Source organism: Anopheles funestus, chromosome X (genome assembly GCF_943734845.2).
Source record: "Anopheles funestus chromosome X, idAnoFuneDA-416_04, whole genome shotgun sequence".
Classification (NCBI taxonomy): domain Eukaryota; kingdom Metazoa; phylum Arthropoda; class Insecta; order Diptera; family Culicidae; genus Anopheles; species Anopheles funestus.
This window is the reverse complement of record NC_064597.1, coordinates 2,529,566-2,549,627: the sequence shown is the minus strand read 5'-3', so window position 1 is coordinate 2,549,627 and position 20,062 is coordinate 2,529,566. Positions and strand designations below refer to the sequence as shown.

Below are 20,062 nucleotides of genomic sequence, written 5' to 3'. Positions count from 1 at the left end.
ATGCTTGCAACAAATTAACCTCGACGACACATGGTGCTCGACAACTCCTGGTGAGAGCTCCACGATTCGCCGTGTGTGCTCTTAACCACAAAGAACGAAACCCATCGCCTTGGAGTGATCAACAATGGTATGCCGAAAACAAGAAGAAGAAGAAGAAGAAGAACCCGAATACTTTGAATACATACATACATGCGAAAACGTTCGTTGTGGGTGGGAACAAGATAGAAAAGAAGTAGAAACTACAGCGCTTTTTTCGGCTGAAGGGCATCAGGATCGAGCAGAAACCGTTGCGGTTTTTGGCTTTTCATCGGTCTGTCTCGTCGTTTTTGGGAGATTTTGGCGATAATGGGGGGGGGGGGGGGGGGGGGGGGGTAGGGTAGGGGGTGGAGGCGGTTGTGCGCTAACCATTTGAAACAAACAACAGGGGGTTGATTTGGGGGGTGGAGGGAGGGTGAAAGAGTTCACTTAAGCTTCCTCCGTATGTGTGTGTGTCTGTGTGGGATGTGCGGGAGCAATGTTCGGACGGTGTTATAGTGCGCCTGCAAGTCGATACTTGATACACGGCCGGTTTCGGTTTTTGCTCGTGCTCCAAACCACACACACACACACACTCGCTCTCTCTCTCTCTCGCTCTCGCACACACACACACTTTTACATTTCTCTCACTGTCGCGCTCTTTTGTCGTCGCGTATAGAGGGTGGGGTGGGGGTGGGCAAAAAATTACACGTGCGTCCTGCATACACTACCAAATGTGTGTGTGTGTTTGTGTGTGTGCTCACATCCTAACGGGTCCTGTGTTGAGAAAGGACGACTTTCTGCTCGCAAGTCAACAGCGTCCATCAGAACAACGCTGCTGTCGGTGAGCATCGAGTCCACAAGTAGCTAAAGCGGCAAACCCCAGTCGAGGGGCACAATCCGGGTGCCTTTTGGTACATTTATATTTCTATGTGTGTGCTTGAGCGCGGGCGCGCTCGGTTTGTGTGTATGTGCGTGTGTGTGTGCGTGTAGTTTGTAAGCAAAAGGGGGTAGTTTTTGGTGGGGGGGAAAGGGTAGAAACGGATGTAATGTTACGGCGGTGGCCGATCGGTTCCGCTTCGTTCCAGCTCGCGTCAGCTGGTGCGTAGAGTCCGCGTACCAAATCATTCCCCCTGCTTACTTGCTTCCCCCCTCTCCCATAAAACCAAAAAAAAACACTTCACAAAAAAACGGGGGGATTTGTTTTGTGGGAGAGCAAACAACAAAAAAAACACAAAAACACACACGCACACACACACAAGAGCATACACACATAAACGAATAGTCGTGGCTGGGCGGGAGTCCGTACGGGTCCTCGAAGTGCAGTTGGCTAGCGACCGGTAGCGGAAAGGACACTCGCAAATCGACTTCACGGGCTTCCGCAACAAGCAGTGCGAGTTCCCGGTGACTGTCGGTTCATTGTGCACCGGAGGTGGTACGGTTTTTTGCTCATCTCGCTCGGTGTGAATTTATGTGTGACGGTCCTTTCAGTGTGTTTGTGTGGGTGTGTGTGTTTGTTATTGATAGAATAGTATATCGGGGGTTGATTATGAACTGCCTATCAGTAAGAACCAGTGTCTTCGATCAACTAAACAGACAGAACAGCAGGACAGAATCACGCAAAACTTCAACCATCCATATCCTGGCAGGATGCTGATAGTACTGGGCGAACGTCAGGAAAAAAAGTTCGCTCCCAGGGTTCGCATCACACGAATCACGAACAAACCCTTTCAACAATCAATTACCAAAAAACAAAAAACAAACAATAATGTTAAAAATTCAACCTCTCTCCATAAGCAAAAAAAACGGATTTATCGTGAAACGATATACGTCAGATACACGTGTATTCTGTGTAACAGCAATTTTTTTTAGATTTTGTGTATGTAATTGTGAATATTCGTGTGTGTGTGTGTGTGCGTGAATGCGTTTTGGGTGTACTGTTGTTATGTATAATATTTCTACAATGTGATTTTTTTGTGAAGTTAAATCCTTTCTTTATACGATTATGTTTGATAGTGTTTCTCTGTAAAAACATCCTTTTTGCCTTGGTATGCTTTAGAGAAAGTATTTTCCTTTCAAACATTGTTTGTTTTATAATTGTTTTAGCTACTAACGTTGCTAGGCAAAAGCGGTGAGAAAAGGGTGTATTTTTTTGTTGGTTTTATTTTACCAAATTTTTTTTCGGGAGAGCGTACCTGTTCCGCTACCTTTGAGGATCAGATTAATCCGGTGTCCTGACCGTTGTGTTTGTGTCTGGCATATTAATGCCTATGTCTGCATGGCATTTTATTTGAGAGAAGTTTTAAAACATGCCAAATTTAGTGTAGAGAAAGCAAAAAAACACTTTCCGCAGAATCAGTTAACTGTACTGAGACGGAGAGAAAGTATGAGAAAAAAGGGGCTACTGTCTGTCAGTGTGAGCAGAGGGAATAATGTTTTTTTTTTTGTTGTTTTTTGGAGGTAAGAGACACAAGCACCACCATTTGCCAGAGAACTCTGCTGCCTGTGTGTGTATGCGATTAAATGAGAGAGAAAAAATCAATGCGAAAAAGAGACCGAAAGCTAATAAAAGGTTCTGGTAGCCGTAGCGTGGCAAAGCGCGGCATTGATCTCTCGGTTTAGAGAGACCGCGTCGCTTATTAGCTGACTGGAATCCCTTTTTTTGTTGCAATGATGTTGCCTTCTTTTGTGTGGGTGTAGTAAGAGAGAGAGAGAAAAAAAAGAAAGAGAGAAAGAGATAATAGTTTACCCTCCTTTGTTTCGTCCTGTGTGTGCTAGAACGCATCCTGGTTTTGTGTATAAAAAATAACCTCCGCAAAATTGGACCCCGTTCCTTTGCGTGCTTTAACTTCTAGTGAGTCAAGGTTTACAATTTAAGCACTATAATACAACACCTACACAGTGTAAAAATGTTTGCGAAGAAAAAGCAACACTAATCCGATCAACGGCAACTGACAGAAGTGGACAGCAATTTAATTTCTACTGCTGCCAGTTTTGTTGTTGACGTTGTCTAGATATTGTTGTACTGTTTTGTTAGAATATAATATTTTATTGTGTTTATTTAGCTTTTTTTTATCCTCTTTTTCTATCTTCTTTGTTTTATAAAAACTCAAATGTTGTAAAATTAATTTTTAATTGATTTATCCTTTGTTATTGGGTCATTATTTTCATTTCTTTACTTCTTTAGCATATTGTTTATCATCTTTTTTCCCTTTTTAAAAGTAAAATGTGTTATTTTTTTGTTTTTTTTATTTTATATGCCTTTGCTACTTTGCTTAAAACGTCTTTGTTTGATCATTTGTTTCGTTTTAGGAATTTTTCAAAAATAATTTTTTGCTTAACTCGGCTGCACACACACCCAGACTAGGTGTTAATATATCTCGGTATTTATTTTTTTTGCGAACTAAAGCGTTCCTTCGTTTATCGTGTTGCCTAACCTTCGCATAGCACAGCACGTCGCGAATCGAATTAGCCGGTGCGTCTTTCACAAAGCATATCTTACGTAAAAGTATGTTATCCTTTAGCAAAGCAAAATCCTAGCGGTGACCTTCGCCAGCACCGGCATTCCATTGAGCAGGGGGCGGGGGGGTAGAGGGTGGGTTTTTGGTGGGTGGAAACGTTCACGAGATTCACGTACGAAAAAATCTGCAGTATGTACGCTAGTCCTTACGCGTCCTGTCGGCCAATCGGTGGAAGCAGTAGCTTCTCGCTATCTCTCTGTCTCTCTCTCTCTTTCGCTCTTCCGACAAGTTTCGTATTTTATCGTTAAACACCTTTTTGCAACACGTTGCCTAAACGTAGTCGCTCGGTGAAAGCGCTTCGGAATGGGGAAGGGATCCTTTTTGCTGATTTTCTTACCAACCGGGGCTGGTTAACGCACACCGATACGCTTCTACCAGGGGGCAGACATTCGAGACGAACGGTGTAGACGAATGAAATAGCTCTTGCAAAGGTACAGGAAAGAGGGAAAGCACGGGAAAGAAAGTGGCAAGCAAACAAAGCTAATAAGAACGTCTTACTGCAACGAATGGTGCCCGATCGGAACTGAGTCTGTTGATTAGTGCTGTGGTTTGGTTTTCTTCTTCATTAGCTTTTATTGCTTTCTCTCGTGCTGTGCTTGTTGTCTTGCTTACTTTTCTCCCACTACCAAGGTTTTCTTTTGAACTGTTTGAGCATATACTACAAATACCTTTCTATGGCAGATTTCTACTAAAAGAGATTGATGATTTGATTTTATGATGATTTTTTTTCTACTTTTATTTTCTAATCCAAAGATTTTATTCAATTATTTTTACTTTTAACTGTTAATTATTTTATCAAGTAAGAGTTTTATTACTTTTTTTTCTTCAAGACTAAAGTGTTGATAATTTATAAACAATTTCAATAACTTTATGTAAATTTTTTCTGTTTTTTAATAAAAATTTCCTCTTTAGTATATTGATGAAAAAACTTGCTCAATTTGTTCCTACTAGCTTTGTCCTACTGGACAGCTTAGAGTAGAAAAATAATCTTCTTTTCTTTAGCTCATTTTTAATAACAAAAAAAAATAAAACCAAAAAAATATTTAAGAGGATAAAACTCGCTGCCAACAAATGATCCATTGTACGGTTCGGGTAGGGTTCACATTTTTCACACTCAAAATGAAGCAAAACAAAAAACGGAAAAAGTGGGGTACAAATCGGATTCCTTCCCACTATCCCACTGTAAAGTGGTTTTTAAGGGTGTTGACAAGTGGCGCCGAGCATTGATTTAAGCCTCGTTCACCCACCGGAGCAATAACGATTGCCCGACCTTAAGTGTGCCTCGGGTTTTTTGCTCGATTCAGGCTTGGGGAGAAGGAAGACAGAGGGTGGGATCAAATGGACACATTTTCCACTAAATAAATCAGCTCCATGGCCAATTTCTGTCCACCGAAATTGGCATTTTTGACCGTGGGCCAAACCGTTTTGCTGGAACAAAAACTTAGAAAAAAAAAGATAAAAAATCTGTTGACAAGACAATTCGTCATGGGGTGGTGGGGGTGGTACTGCGGGGGTTAGAATTGTTGTAGGTAATTAGGGTTGTTTCAATAGCAACATGGAGTGGAATCGCCAGCTCTCGAGAGTCTGTCAAAACGAGGCCCTTTTTATGTGCTTTTTGCTGCTCTCTCCCTCATTGCACCGTTTCGCTAGCTCTCTCTCTCCTTCTCGCGTGTTTAAGCCGTCGCCATGTGTGTGTCCCCCATTGTCCACCCTTTTGCGCTTTCGTGCTTCTAATGCAATGGGACTAGTGGGACAAAATCTGACCACACCATTTGGTTTTGTTGATTTTTTTTCCTCTCTCTAGACATTTTCTTTCTCTGGATTTTGTCGCGCTCAAGAGTACTTGATTGTGGCTATGTGTGTGTGTGTGTGCTTGTGCGTGTTTTATAAAAAAAATAGTCGTGCTACTGCTAGACCAGACCAACCCTGTAGACTTGCGACATAAAACATTTCCCTCTTTTTTTGCTGTTGTTTTTTTGTCGTGGAAGCCAAAAGTCCGAGGAGCAAAAAAACACAAATAAAAGCTCCACAATATTTGCATGTGCACCGTGTCGATTTGTATGTAGTATGTGTGCGTGCGTGTGTGTGTGTGTTTGTGTGATGTTGGCGAAACGGCGCGCCTCTAACCGTCGGGACACTAACAGGCAAGCCCGTCTGCAAATCAGACGTAAAGTCCGAGTGGTAAATAAGGCCTTTGGTTTTTGGACAGGATTTGTTATTAATTTTCCAGCTTTCAAAAGATAATTATTGAGCTTATGTAGTTCTTCAAACGTGTTTTAGACTTAAAGTAGAAATTAGAGTTATTTTTAATCGTTATTTTACTAATTTCAGAAAGAAATGTGTTCGCTTAGTTTTAAGTTGTAAAATATAAAACACTTTAATAGTTTTATGAAACAAATTAATACAACGTGTACTAACATACCTGCCAGTGCTTATTAAAAATTGAGTCAAATTAAAATAAGAAAAAAACAAAATAAAAACAAAACACAAAATAGTTTGGTTGAAAAAAACAGATAGCTAAACAGTGGTAAAAAATAAGTGCAAAGTGTCTTTCAATGTTGTGTGCATAAATGTAACGAAAACAAGTGAAAGTTTTTCGTACGTATCGCAAAAAAAACTATATTGAAATCATACGAAAAGATAAGATAAGTGCATCAGACAAGTAGAAAAAACTTGCAAATAAAACGAACTTGCAAACGAACGAAAAGCGCCTGCAGGTAGGCAATCGGCCGTACGTAAGAAGCCTTTTGTGTAGCGGCAATGGGTGCCGCCAGTACCGGTGCTGAATCGCTGGAGTGCTGCAATACTGCTCCACCCGCCGGTATACCGCCCGGTACCGGTTCCGCCCTAACGCCACCGATTCCATCGCAGCAAACGAACCGCACCGTTACGGTACAGCAACCGGCAACAGTTGCTGTACCGCCGCACCGGAACGACCGTACCACTATGCCAACGACCGTTCTGAATACGCCACCAGCAACGCAACCATCGGCCACCGTTACGCCACCGCCCAGCGCTTATCTGCAGACCCCGCACCACTACACCCACGGCAAGGACGAGCGCAAAAAGCAGGAGCACCGGTCACAGCTTGACATCGAGAACAACAACAGCCAGCAGATGCAGCAGCCGCAACAGCAACAACAACCGCCCGCAACCGTGCTGTCCATGCAGCAAAATGGTGGCGGTCACCATCTGTACGTCAATCCGGTACAGGCAAACGGGCTTAACTTTGAGCTGTACCTGCAGCAAGCGTACCTGGACGAGCACGAGTACTTTAATCAGCTCAACAACAACAACAACAACAACAACAGCAACAACATCCACACGAAGCTGGCACCGCTTGCGACCGCCGGTACGGTGTCGCTCTACTCCGAGTATACCGTCGACACGCCGCACACGGTCGATGACTCTAACCTGTCCGGTTCCTGCCAGTGTTTCTTCGCCCGTTACTGCAAAACCCGGCGCCGTTCGTCCTCCACATCAACCGCCACCTGCTGCCACGGGGGTGGTGGTGGTGGAGGTGGAGGCGGTGGTGCAACAGACACGAACAAAGGTTCGAAGGCAGCGAACAAGGCGAAGCGGGGCCTGCCGACGGTGAAGGAACAGGAACAACCGAAAGCAAAACCTCACCCTACCGGCCCAAGTGGGGGTGGGGGTGGCGGAGGGGGTGGTGGTGGTGCTGCAGCACGGAATCGCGGAGCGGCTGGGCGGGGTGCTGGCGCCACCGATACGGACCCGTTAATGAGGCGGCCGCGCCGCAAGAAGGACTCGAGCGAACAGGACCTAGCGGCGAAACTGCAGCAACAGAATCAACAACAACAACCGGCCGCCGGCAATGGAGACGCAGCGCGACAACAGCAACAACAATCGAAGTAACTATTCCTGCCTCGTCCGCTCGCTACCCTTCTCTCTTTCTCTCTTTCTTTCGCTCCTCCCTTTCCTCTCCCCCATTCCACCCCCTTCTTCTAGCACCATGGAGAACCCTTTCACCCCCCCCCCGTTTTCCCCCTTTGTTTCCCCCTTCTTCGAAGTGCGATTGTTTTACCTTCGCCTGGTTGCAAATTTGTTTTGCCAGTTACTTATTAATTTCCTTACACCATTGACCACATGGGCGGATGCTTTTCCGTTGGTAGCTTATGTTGGTAGACACGTAGATTGTAACACTTGCCGCCAGATGCCCGACACCCGTATTTATTGTCACCGGCAGTAAGGAAACCGATTCGTGTGTGTGATATTTTTTTTGCTTTGTGTTGGTTATGTGGTTATTTTTTCTGATTACAATATTTCTTTTCCTTCTCCCCCCCCCCCCCCCCCGTTAATTGTATACAACATACACGCACCAACACATATACAAATGCCACACCGTTTCTTGCCTTTTCTTGCCTGATTATCAACTGATTACGCCGCACGCGCGATGGATTATGCTGTACCTGTATACTACCGTACCGTACCTTGTGTATTAGTCTGTGAATTGGCTTCGCCCGTTACTGTTTACACGCATAACGCAACGCTCTCACGCACATGCTTTACTCCCTACTCGCTTCATCAGCTCCGCTTGGCACACACATATTCACGTGACGCGAGTTTTTTCGGGATGGGATGAAAATTACAGGGGTTTTAAGTGTAGTCACTTGTCCGATGTTTTGTTTGTTGTTTGATGTTGTGTTTTGTTTTTCCATTGTTTTCATATAATTTTCCGATGCTATGATTGGTTTTTTCCCTGGAATTTTTTACTAAACTTGATTCAAATTTCTGTCATATTTTCCAATTTTTATTTTATTTTGTTTTTCATGGAAGGAATTTAAATAATTTGCAATATAAAATTTTAACGTTCATATTGAAATTGAAAGCTTATTAAATTTAAAATTAAATTAAATTTAAAATCACATAAATAAAGTAGTTAAAAAGTCAAAAGTTGACAGAAACATCGCTAAGAGGCTTTAAACCATGTAAAAATTAGTACCTTTTGTACTAAAAATTAGTACAAAATTAATACCTTGAACATGCAAAGATAAATAAGGTTGATTTATGGAAAATCATGTTGATGGAAAATATTGAAAATCATATTTGAATTGAAAGCACGAAAAATTTAATTTAAATTAACCTTGATAAAGTACTTAAAAAGTCAAAAGTTGACAAAAAAACATTGCTAAGAGACTATAAGAACCCTGTAATATGTTGATATAAAAATTACAAAATTTATACCATGAACATGCGAAGATGTGTGCGTGAGTTGGAAGTGACAAATAATTAAAATTATATGGCTGCTCAATAGCTTGGGATTATAATCAAGTCTGATGAAGGTTTTTTTTACAAACACATCTAAAAAAATGAATAATGACATCATCCACACACACACACACACACATACACACGACAGTATGTTAATTTATTATGTAACAAAAAAACGAATGGATTGCACTCTTCATAATTATGAGGTTTCACTACAGCAGAGGTTCAGTGTTACAGTGAAGTGTATTATAAATGTCAGCTTTACGTTAACCTCTTTTACACCACCATTTTTAATCCCGCCGGCTAATCACTTCCGCATACGCAACCACAGGAAACGAAAAGCGAAACCCCCTTTCCGGTAAGGGAAGGAAGAACATTTTGCTTTCGGGCAAAAAGGAAAAAAAAAACCCGAGCTCAATTGCATGTGTATTTAGCCGGTGGTATGATTTTATCTTACATCGAGCGATGGTGCATATCGCGTGTCTGGGTAAAAGCGCTAGCTCACCGAACCAACGATCAAGCGGAATCCTCCAAGGATAATTACGGCAAGCTATAATAAATGGCGGGGAGGGTAAATGTTTTTGTATTTTCCCTCTTGCTTTGCATTTGAAGCTTCTCGGGGTGATTGTTTAAATTGAACCACCCTGTGGTAGGTGTGTTTGTTTTTTGTAGCGTGTAGGAATGAATAGCTAAGTGCTAAAACGCAAACGTTGAACACAGTATCGATTGAAACTTTTGTGGATGATTTTTTTTATTCAAATAAGATGCATATTTACGATTTTAAAATGATTTTATTTTATGAAAAATAAATACATATTTTATTTATTCCATATTCCGTATATTAAGCAGAGTTGAAGCGAAAAAAATCATTTTAGTTTACAAATTTATCAAAATAAAAAAAAAATCAATAAAATCCAATTCTAGTCTACTATTCATAAGAACCCCATAGCAGAGCAAAAATCAGAAAAAAAATCTTTAGCAGCTGTGCATTGTGCCGTGAAATTGATCGATGCATCATTTTGCCTTGATTTCGAATCAATCCTAGCGAGAGAACAAAGAATCTGTTCGATCCTTCGAGCTGACCCAGATAGAAAAATTCTATTCCGGGCTTAGGATTATTATGTATTATGTTTTCCGGGTTAGGAAAATCTTTTTAATCAAGTAGTTTTCCTGCATTGATTATAAAAAATATTTTTATATAAAGTACTGGAGTATAATTCAAGAAGTTTTATGTTGGGAAAGGCTTAAAACAGGCTTTTAATTGGGATTTAATTTCATTTTACGCATGAAATAACATAATGGGGTTTTAATTTCTACAACAAAAAATAGCGAGATTAATCAACGAACATGGTGTGTCTTCTTCTCCTATCAAGTGAAGCAGTAACAAATCAACCCTTTAAGAATGCCCTTGTACCCTTGTATATGCTTCCTTCCCTTGGTCGATTTTCTGTAAGTGGCAATTTCCAAACACAAATGGGTACAGCATATTCCTCTCGTGTGCAGCGGTTTTTGGCAAGTAACTTTCCACCCCCACCACCCTCTTTTTCCTTTTCTCCTTACCACCCCCCTCCCATTACCCCGTTCAATCTGCATCCCTGTCGAGTCTCTTTACTTAGGCATAAACAAAACTCACTTAATTATGAGGCATAAAAGTATCTCCCATTAAGTACCCTCCTCCTCATCCTGATTTTCCATTCCATTTCCCCCTTCCTCCTTCCCCACTTATTTTCCCTTACAAGTATTGGACCACTCTGGGTTTTTTTGTGCATTGCCGCGTGTCGGAACCTATCTTCTTCCCACACACTTGTAACATTGTCCACTTGTGTATCTGTGTCGTTTATGCGCTACCGCTTGTTTATGTGAGGTGCCTCTAATTACTTTTCTTTCCGTTCTCCGTACAGGTTCGTTTGTGCGCGCGACAGCTTATGTGGCGCATGTAAAAGTGAAAGTCATTACCTAAATAAGCTGCCAAAGCTACTAAGTTTTGCGATAAAAGAAATACAAGAACAGGAAAAAAGCAAGAAAAAAAGAAACGAACACTTCAACGACCTTAGTACTTACCGTGTGTGTGTGCTTGAACGCATGAAAACCGAAAGACTGGGAATGATGAAAGCGTATCTTATGTTGTATGTGTTTGTATGATTTTTTTTGTGTGTTGATTGTGCTTTGAGATGGGAAAACACTAGTAACACTGTGTGCGATGCGGCATGGAGTGAAGGAAGTGGGGAATGAGGAAAGGGGGATAACGGCAAGCAATGAGCTTGCGGGAAGCGGAAGATAGAGCGCGATAAACACGCACCGTTCGTACAACCGCCGTAGCGTCTGTTTGCTGTCTGCGCTTGACTCGATCTGTTGCCATGCCTGGGCTTGTTACTTTTCGGTTGATGGTGTGGTATGGGTTTTTTTTGTGCTTTCCTTTTTCACCTTGACAAACAGCAGCATCCGCAGCTAACGTACCGAGGAACCAAACAAACAAAAAAACAAAAAAAAGCGATAAACAGGACAGCGTTAGGGCTGATGCAGGTATTGCTGTGCAGCGAATGGAGTGAGGCTACGGTACGGATAGGGCATTGGCATGTTGCCAGTGCAGCCATCGTGCACCAGGCAAAGCGTAATGATCTTTTACGATAATGGGCAAGTGAGTGGATCAGCATGATAGATTATATGTATGATAGATGACGTCGGGATAAAGGCAAGCCAAAAAACGGTGCACAAAAGAGGTTCCGTTTTGTTCAATCCGTTTAGCAGGATAGGATAGATAGTAGCTAGTGGAATAATTTCTAAATAATGAGAATTAAAGTTTTCCTTTCTTCATATAACTAGCTTTAAACGACTTGGTTACCGAGAGGAATTATAACAAGCTGTGTTTAGTATTTTATTTGTAAGAATATTTATAGTGTTAGATAAGTAAAAAAGTGGTTAAAAATAGTTACAAATTAATGCAAAAAGCATTTGTTTAATTAATTTAATAAAGTACTAGGCGTCTCCATTTCAATTTCACAAAAGACTAGGCGTCTCCATTTCAATTTTACTAAACACTAGGCGTCTACTTTTAAATTTCATAAAACACTAGGCGCCTCCATTCGCATTCGCAAGTAGGGCAGATAGGAAGATAGTAAGTATTGGGCAACCATCTAAGAGATGTGGTTGCGTTTAAAATTGTAATTTACTTCCCGCGTGTCCGTCGATAATCGAACTAGCGAAAAAAAAGAGAGGGAGGGAAACAATAAAAACAATTTTAATAGAAAAGGTCCACGGTAATGTACACAATCTGCTTGCGATATGAGAAAAGTGTTTTTCGTTTCCGCAAGATTGTAGCTTTGTAGTATGTTGGCCTGTGACGCTTTCACCGATCGAGCCTTCCGGAATGGCTTCTGCCAGTAGTTTTTAAGGATGTAGCTGATGTTTAAATAAAAAAAAAGTAATCCAACAAACATGCATTTATCGCTGCTTTTATTACACCTTTTCACACACATACACACTCATCACCTGGCATGTACTTTGAATGAGAAGCTTTCATTTTGCGTTCCAATTTTTCTCACCGTGCAAAAGTGTGAGCTGGTCCGAAAAATTAAAAAAAAACACACTCCATACAGATTAAGGTTATGTTTCGCACTTACAGGGACCGCACATGATGCTATCGTAATGCAAAGGATAAATGTAAAACTTACGTGGGCTTTTTATACCACCCCCCCCGCTCGCCAAAGTGGCTTCGCTTTTGTGTGCCTTTTTCTCTTCCCTTGCATTTTAAAGGTGTGGGTTTTGGGGACATTTTGCAATATATTTTTTTACACCATTTTTTTGTTTCGCTCATTGCTCGTAATCATTTTCATCACAATGATCACAAATAAAAGAAGTAAACAAAAAAGAAACTCGCAACTACAAACCATATTCGAAGACAAAATAAATGATGCAGCCGTACGCAGCTTCCTGTGTGTTGGTGTAAATTTTAAGCAAAAATAACTAAATGATCGATTTTCTCTTTTTTCTTTTCCCGTTTTTCCCCCCCACCCACGTTTCCCCTATTCCCATCATATGTTTCCTTGTTCTGATCGATGTTGGACAACCGGCCGTTCCTGCCCGTTTTGCCGGCGTTTTTCCCTTTTCTTCCGTGTTTTCTCTCTCTCTTTTCGCAGGTGAGTAAAAATCCAAGCAATGTGAGGTAGGGTGAACGTTATGTCGTCTGCAGTCCGATTGGCATTAATGGTGCCCTGGTAGCATCCCGGAAAAATGGTAAAAGCGAGCAAGTATTTAAATGCACTGTGACGGAACTATTACTGCACTTTAAGAGGGAAGGCTAAGATTTTTGGGGGGTTTTTCTCACTTTTATTTATTTCTTGCTCATATTTATGCTTTTTGCTGGGAAACGGGATAAGTTGACAATCCGAAAATGATGAGCGAATATTTGTTTCGCAATACTAAAAGTAAGTTGTTTGCTGAAAAAACGTATTTTCCTCTACACACATCTCGGTTGTTGTGGGAATTCACAATCTCGTCCAATATACGGTTCATTGGAAACACATCAGTCAACTAGCATTAAGTCCCAACAGCCTTTTCGTGTACCGTTGGGACAGCTTTTAGCAGTTTCGTTATCGCATCCGGATGCCGGTGTCATTATTGTAGCTATCCATCAAGCTGCCTTTCGTTTGCCTTTGATCCGATGATTGGTAGAAATTCTTCAAAAGGGAAGAAACCAACCAGCTGCCGGGAGGGGTGAACGGGGTCAATGAATCGTGCCCGATGGTGTTCACTCATTTGCTGGCTATGAGAACGAAGCTTCCCTCGAGCCTGTCGGGGCACTCGGTCGGGGAGAAGCGTTCGGTAAGAAGGTGTAATAAGATTTCTTTTCTCTACTTCACCTACTCGACGAGAAGTGAAATTAAAAACGACTTTCCGATTGATGATTGAACTGGTGATACCACCAGGGAGCGATTGGGGAAGGAAAAAAAGGAAACAAATTTTAAAGTTTTGTGTTTAAAGGAAAGATTTCTAAACCAAAATTTCCCAAATGACAATTTAATACGCAAGCGGTAAAAATTCAGAAGAAAAAAAAATTAAAAAAGAAAAGAAACTAAGAAAATGGCAATGACATTGAATTGTATTTTGATTACTTTAAAAAACTGAATGATTAATTATAAAAAATAATTTTTGAGGATATATCGAAATCATTATTAAATTAATTATTCTAAAGGGAAAAATAAGCAAAATGAAAACTTACTTCACCACCGTTTTTTTTGGAAGTGACTGTAACAAGAGTGTGATGTGACGTTTACGTGTGAAAATTTATTTATTTTGCCTTATATTAACGTGGAAAAAATAATTCTAACGTCATCCTCATGAAATGAGTTAATTGTCTAAAACACTCAAGTATCTCAAACAGTCACTCCTGAGTGTCAAACGACATAAATTGCCAAAACAAAAGTATTTTGCATATACTTTGATTATATAATTTGTCTTTTTGTTCTCTTTCTCTCTCTATTATCACACCTTTTGCAGTGCGTAATCTTATCATAACGATAAGATGCTTTTATTATAACACGTTTTCCTTTTTCCTTTTTTTGTGCTTAACCGATAATGGTAATTTTCCCATTGTTATAAAATGGTGGCCATAACGGAGGGTGGAGAAAAAAAAGCTTTAAAAAAACTGCTTTGTATTCTACAAGGATCAATCATGGTGCACGTCTACGCATCATCGAATCTACTATTCAACGATCTAAAATCAGCCGGCGTGCTGGAAGAATAGCAAAATGAATGTGATAAAGGCAGGTGAGGTGAAATTACCGAGACACATACAACCATGATACCATCATCTGGCCCTTTGCGAAACTCGTCGCCGATTCTTCGTCGTTTTGTTTGTTTGCCTTTCCCATTATTATTTCGATCTCAAAAGCATAAACCCGTCGCGCGATGGAAGCTCGAAACGAAAATCACAAAAGAGCGAAGAACTCACGAATATGTTGGGGGGGAAGGGAGGGAAGTTCCCCCGTTTGTAGGTGGTAAAGCGTACCGTGGAGCGGAGAATGTGTGTGTGTGGTAGAAATTCGTTAATAAATGTTTGCTAAGTATCGCACTCAGCGAAGCGTGATCCGGCAGCCGTTTGCCCCGTAAATGGATGTAACGCTGGATGAGATGAAGCATAAGCATAAAAGATTCTCGACACTCCTAGGGGAGGAGGGGGGGGGGGAGACATGGGGAGCAGAATGTGGGGTGAGAGGGAAGCGTTGAGAGCCTTCTTTTTGGGGCCAACACTTGTAAAGAAATTGGTGTAGAGAAGTGCAAAAAACAAACAGGAAGAAACGGTGATGTGTAGCACGTCCTCGAGACATTGGCAAGGACATACAGTGTGTGACAAAATAAGTGAAGTGAAATTTTTAATTTTTTTTTCGTTTTTTTTCGGTGGCTTTTTGAGCCTTTATTATGTTTCCTTTTGTAGTAAATGTTAAGAAAAATATTTTCCTAAAATGTTTAAATAATAAAAAAAAATAAACACATTTTTGTCATGCACTGTAGGAATTAGTTTTGGACGGAAACGGGTAAGGTAGAGGTAGGGTCGCTGTCGCTACCTCAACGCATGTATTGCTTTTCTATGCACCGTGCCATGTACAGTGCCCCAGGCATCGGCAACATTCTCCCGCGCGCGCTACGATACGAGACGCGCGATGAGAATGTTGATAATGAATTCTCAGGAAGCGCTAAGCGAAGAGAGGGTGACAAAGTGTGTGTGTGTGTCTTTGGGAAGTGGGAGGAGGGAAGAGGGGGGGGGGGGGGGGGGTAGAAGTGATGAGGAGGATGAGCAGTGTTGCCAAGAATACGTCGCCCCAAAAACCCATCGCGCGGCCAAGCGGAAAACAATCGAGAAGAATGGAGCAGTTAACTTTATTAGATGGTGCTTCATGTAAAACGACGCCGCATGTCGCCGAACCTTTGCCACCTACCTAGTGCCACCCTTCGCGCGGTTGTTCCGGCTGACATTCCGTAAGTGCGATACTTGCCACGGAACTTTACCACCCTGGGACCACCTCCCCCCTCCCCCTCCTCCCCCTTTTTCCCTGGTAAAAGTGAAACGCCTGGCTGGCTACAAGTCAGTGCTTAATACGACTTTCAAGTACAAAAGCGACTGCCAGCACGCTTTCACCATCGTAACAAGGGTGGTTTTTGGTGGAGGGGGGGTTGCTAGAGGGATGCTTGACTGCGCTGAAGTACACACTGGTCTCTTGTTCGTCCTCGGTTGAGTGGGTGGGTCCGGGGCCGAGCGAAGGTGACCGTACCGTTCGTATGGAATGATGCAGCACAAGCAGCCTGCGTTGTGTCCAAGTCTCTTCTATGTCAAAGGTTCTTCTTCTTCTAGCCGTGCGTACCCATTACCGGAACCGGGAACGCTTTCGATTACCGTTCGATGTAGCCATGGTAGAAAGTGATACAAAATATTACAATCTCATCGTGTAGGTTTAGGTATCTGTGTGTGTGTGTATCTGAACCACCAAATAGGACCAGTGGCCAGCACCCGTGGGAGCACCACTTTGTGTAGCGTGCTGTGCTGTGTAAACCAATCGGGAAAACGATGAAACAATCGGCAAGGCGGAAGAATAAAAGACTTTTATTATGTTTACCGATCGCCACATCCCTTTCGTTTGTAACCTCCACATGCACACATGTACGTAAGTGTGTTTACTGCTGTGTTTTGTATACGATTTCTGAAGGGGCCGCAGTTGCTGCCAACCCAACGGGTAAATGTCTTAAACCTTCTGCCCACAGACCGCAAAACATAAATCTCTGATTAATGAGTGCTAAAACAGGCAATAAAATCAATTTAAAAATATCGATTATCTGATTTGCTCCTTTTGCCGGATGTGGGGAATCTTACCGATATATAGCACATTGATTATTACGGGTTTGTTTATATAGCTCCAGCTGGATGCGGTACGTTTTGCTTACAACCATGTTCTGAATGTTTTTGTTACGTTTTGCAATGCATGGCATTTATTGTCGTAATCAATGAATTTAATAACCAATTTTGAATCGAATGCATTTTGCTCCTGATTCAGCGTATGGAGGAACCTCTTTTGAAGTTTTTATACACGAATGTCTGTTTTGAAGAATATTATTCTGTAATGAAGAATTATTGGAAAGAAGAGTTGAATCTCAAAAAAAAAGGAGATTTAAAGAGGAGTTTTGCATATAAATAATATAAATAGGAGTGATTCAAATTATGAGTTGACTCTCAAACAGATTGAGTCCTTCAAATTTTGTTATTGAGAAACAACCTCAGAATTCCTCAGGATTTCATGAATCTTCAGGATTGGATTCGATTTTTATATTGGAGAATTAGAGTCATTGATTCGAATCAATGAATCATTCATTTTAGTATGAATCTCAGTCCGATTCACTTCACTTTTTATCACTTTTGATCACCTTGAGAAATCACTTTTGATCATTCAGTTTACAAGAAGAGATATTCTGTTACAAGAAATCCTTGAAGATCTTGTCTATTCTTGGAAAGATGAAGGTCAAGTTGATGTTTTTGTTTTGAACAACTATTTCAATGGCTTATTCAAATATTTTGTTCACCTTGAAGAATATGTTAAGAATAATCGTATTGCTTACAAGTTGCGATATTTTCTTAAAATACTCCCCTTCTTTAATTCATGAAAAATTTTTTAGAAATGTTTTGACACAATTGAAGTTTTTCAACAACAAAATTTAAGTGAATTTTAGTCATTTTTATTACAGAAAAAAATTCAAATTGGAAGAAAACATTCCTTCAAACATCCTCATCCAGGCCGTAATATTTTATAGCAATGGGATGCGAAGCGTTAACAGATGCTTTACATGGACTGCTGATAAAATTACGACCACACTGGATGCTTTGCGTGGTTTATTGCGAATGCAATTTCTTTTTATTATCTCACACTCATGGCACATGAATTTTGACGTACAACCTTTTTTTTTGACAAATAAAAGCGAATTGATGTATTTTTATCGGGTCGGGTTTTTAAGCTTTTTGGGTGTGTTGTGATTCAACAGCTTTGTGGGTTTGAGTGTAGTTTTTGAATAAAGTTATTTAACTTAAATAAAATGCAAAAACAAATCGCACCAAATAAAAAAAAAGTTCTTTGATTCCTTTGATCGTCACTTATTTCTTCCTCTAAGCGTTCGGAATTACACGACTAGGGGGCGTACGTAATAGCGCCAGGCGTTGTTCGTTTTACTTTTTCACACAATGATGGTCATTTTGGTTCCATTGAATTAAATTCCATTGTCTGCACGTTTCCTTACTCCCCCCCTGGGGCGGGAAGCTTTTTTTCATCTTTGTTCGATTTTTTCTTTATCTTCCGACTTTTGCCTCGGAAACCGTGTGAATCATCTCGTGATGAAATGATGAAAATGATCCTACAATAAAGGAGCGATCTGGTGGTTGCCACTCCCACGATATTTTTGAACCGCGACCCAAACAATAAAATGAATGGTCACAGCATTCCTTCGGGCGGTGGAAAATGGATGTTTTTCCGTGCTTGTCACTTTAACGCTTTGTACGCGAGTGCTCAGATAAAAGTGCGTGTTAAAAGAAAAGTTTAACAAAAAAAAATCCTTTCTTTTTTCAAAATATAAATAATTTGTTTTCTGAAAATTAAATTAGTTTCAATAAAAACTAACGATCTAGTTTAAATATAGCACGAAAAGAAAAAAACTTTTTTCTTCGAAAAGAAAAAAACAGCGCGTGACGCGACTGTCAAGTACACTCAATTAAAGCAGTGAAACATAATCAAGCCCAAAAGACAAAACAAAACAAAACGGAAAACCGAGAGAGACAAAAAAAAAGAGGAGTGGATAAAAATACACTCAAACAAATGCGCTGTCACTAATTTGTAATTCATCAGATACGAAACCAGAAATAACGTTGCATAAAAGGACGTTACGCTTCTAATAAAGTGCTTGCCTCGTTCACCATTTACTCAATGAGCTGCAGTGAGCTGCAACACCCTTCCCCCAGTTTTACCGATTGTACGCCCTAACGTCCATCTTTTTCTATTTTTTTTTGTTTCTCCTCCTTACCCATTACCCCCTCACGTCCTCCTCCCTCAATGGTGCGTGTGAAAGGTGGGACGACGGGGCTTCACTCAATCAATTTTCCGGCGCTTTTCCTTTCCCATTTTGCTTCGGTCACGGTCGGACGAACGGATCGGACGGTAATGAGCCGTGTTGCTGTCACTTTGGAAACGGTTTTTTTCTCTCCTCCTTCCCCTTTTCGTGCTTGGTGGGATTCGACCCGGTTTGATGATGGTCAGCAGTGTCCATCTATATGACTGTAGGTTTTTTCTTCTGTTCTATTTCTTTCGTTTTTATTTTGTTTTTGCTTGTAACGGTAGCTGTTGCTATCGCTTGACAATCAGATTTTCTATGAGAGATGGAAAGGAATAAGTGAAGCAAAAAAAAGGGAGAGTGATGTTATATATTTCTACCTTATCCGAAGCTATTCTCGGTCACAATCACTAAAAAGGCGGTTGTGGACGGTTAAGGGAGAAACAGGCAGGAAGGCAACTGATGAGAACCACTAGGTGGGCCGCCGCGCTGTCCGTCACACGTCCATCGAGTCGGAAATTGGACGCGTACGCAAAATAAAACCCCCCCGATGCGGGACGAACCATATCGAACCGCAAGTTAATATGTGAAGCCACTGGCTGCCATACAAAATCCGCGAGTCGTGTGACGGAAGGACTAAAACAGGAAGAAAAAAAAAACCCGGTGACCACCCGTACACATGCGAATGATTATGAAAATGAAGCAAATTTTTTGTTTGGCAAATGACATGTGCGTGGGGTGAGAACCGTTTGGGGGGGAGGGAGGGGGGGGGGGGGGTGAATTGTTATTGTCTAGTATTTTGACAACCGTTAAACGACTGTCAGCTCGAAAGTCACCTCAATTTGAGTATACCGCTTTGTTGTGTTTTTGGTCAAAAGGAGGGTTTTTTTTCTCTCTCTCTCTCCATCTTGTTGTGTGTTTTGTTCAGTTTTGATGTCGCTTTACAAATTTGCCAAAACTTTTTTTTTTGGTTTCTGTCAATCGCTGCGCATCGCTGTCGTAAAGAAACTTTGTGGCATACAACAACAACAACAGAAATATAGTTTTGTGTCGTTGTACAAGCCATATACGAGCCGCCGACCCTGATCGTGTCCTTTCATCCTTCCCCTTTAACGCCCTTCCCACCCCCCTCCCTCCCCTTCCCTCCCCTTTTGAGTGTGAGGGCTCACTACACATCAACGATACACCTTCGGCGAAATGCCGCATGACATACA

The 20,062-nt window shown here is 41.2% G+C and overlaps 1 protein-coding gene across 3 annotated transcripts in view; it reads left to right on the top strand.

Moving 5' to 3' along the window:
* The first annotated feature begins 721 nt into the window (after window positions 1-721).
* The window catches only part of LOC125766229 (potassium voltage-gated channel protein Shaker), a 126,368-nt gene continuing 107,027 nt past the window's right edge, over window positions 722-20,062 (top strand). Inside the window, exons 1-2 of one of the 3 annotated variants that reach the window (XM_049431996.1) lie at window positions 722-929; window positions 5,868-7,408. In XM_049431996.1, coding sequence (XP_049287953.1) covers window positions 6,297-7,408 — 1,112 coding nt within the window. In that variant the 5' untranslated portion in view covers window positions 722-929; window positions 5,868-6,296. Of the gene's footprint in view, window positions 930-5,867; window positions 7,409-20,062 lie in introns of those variants that run through there. The other 2 variants (XM_049432005.1, XM_049432014.1) reach the window with 2 other exon arrangements.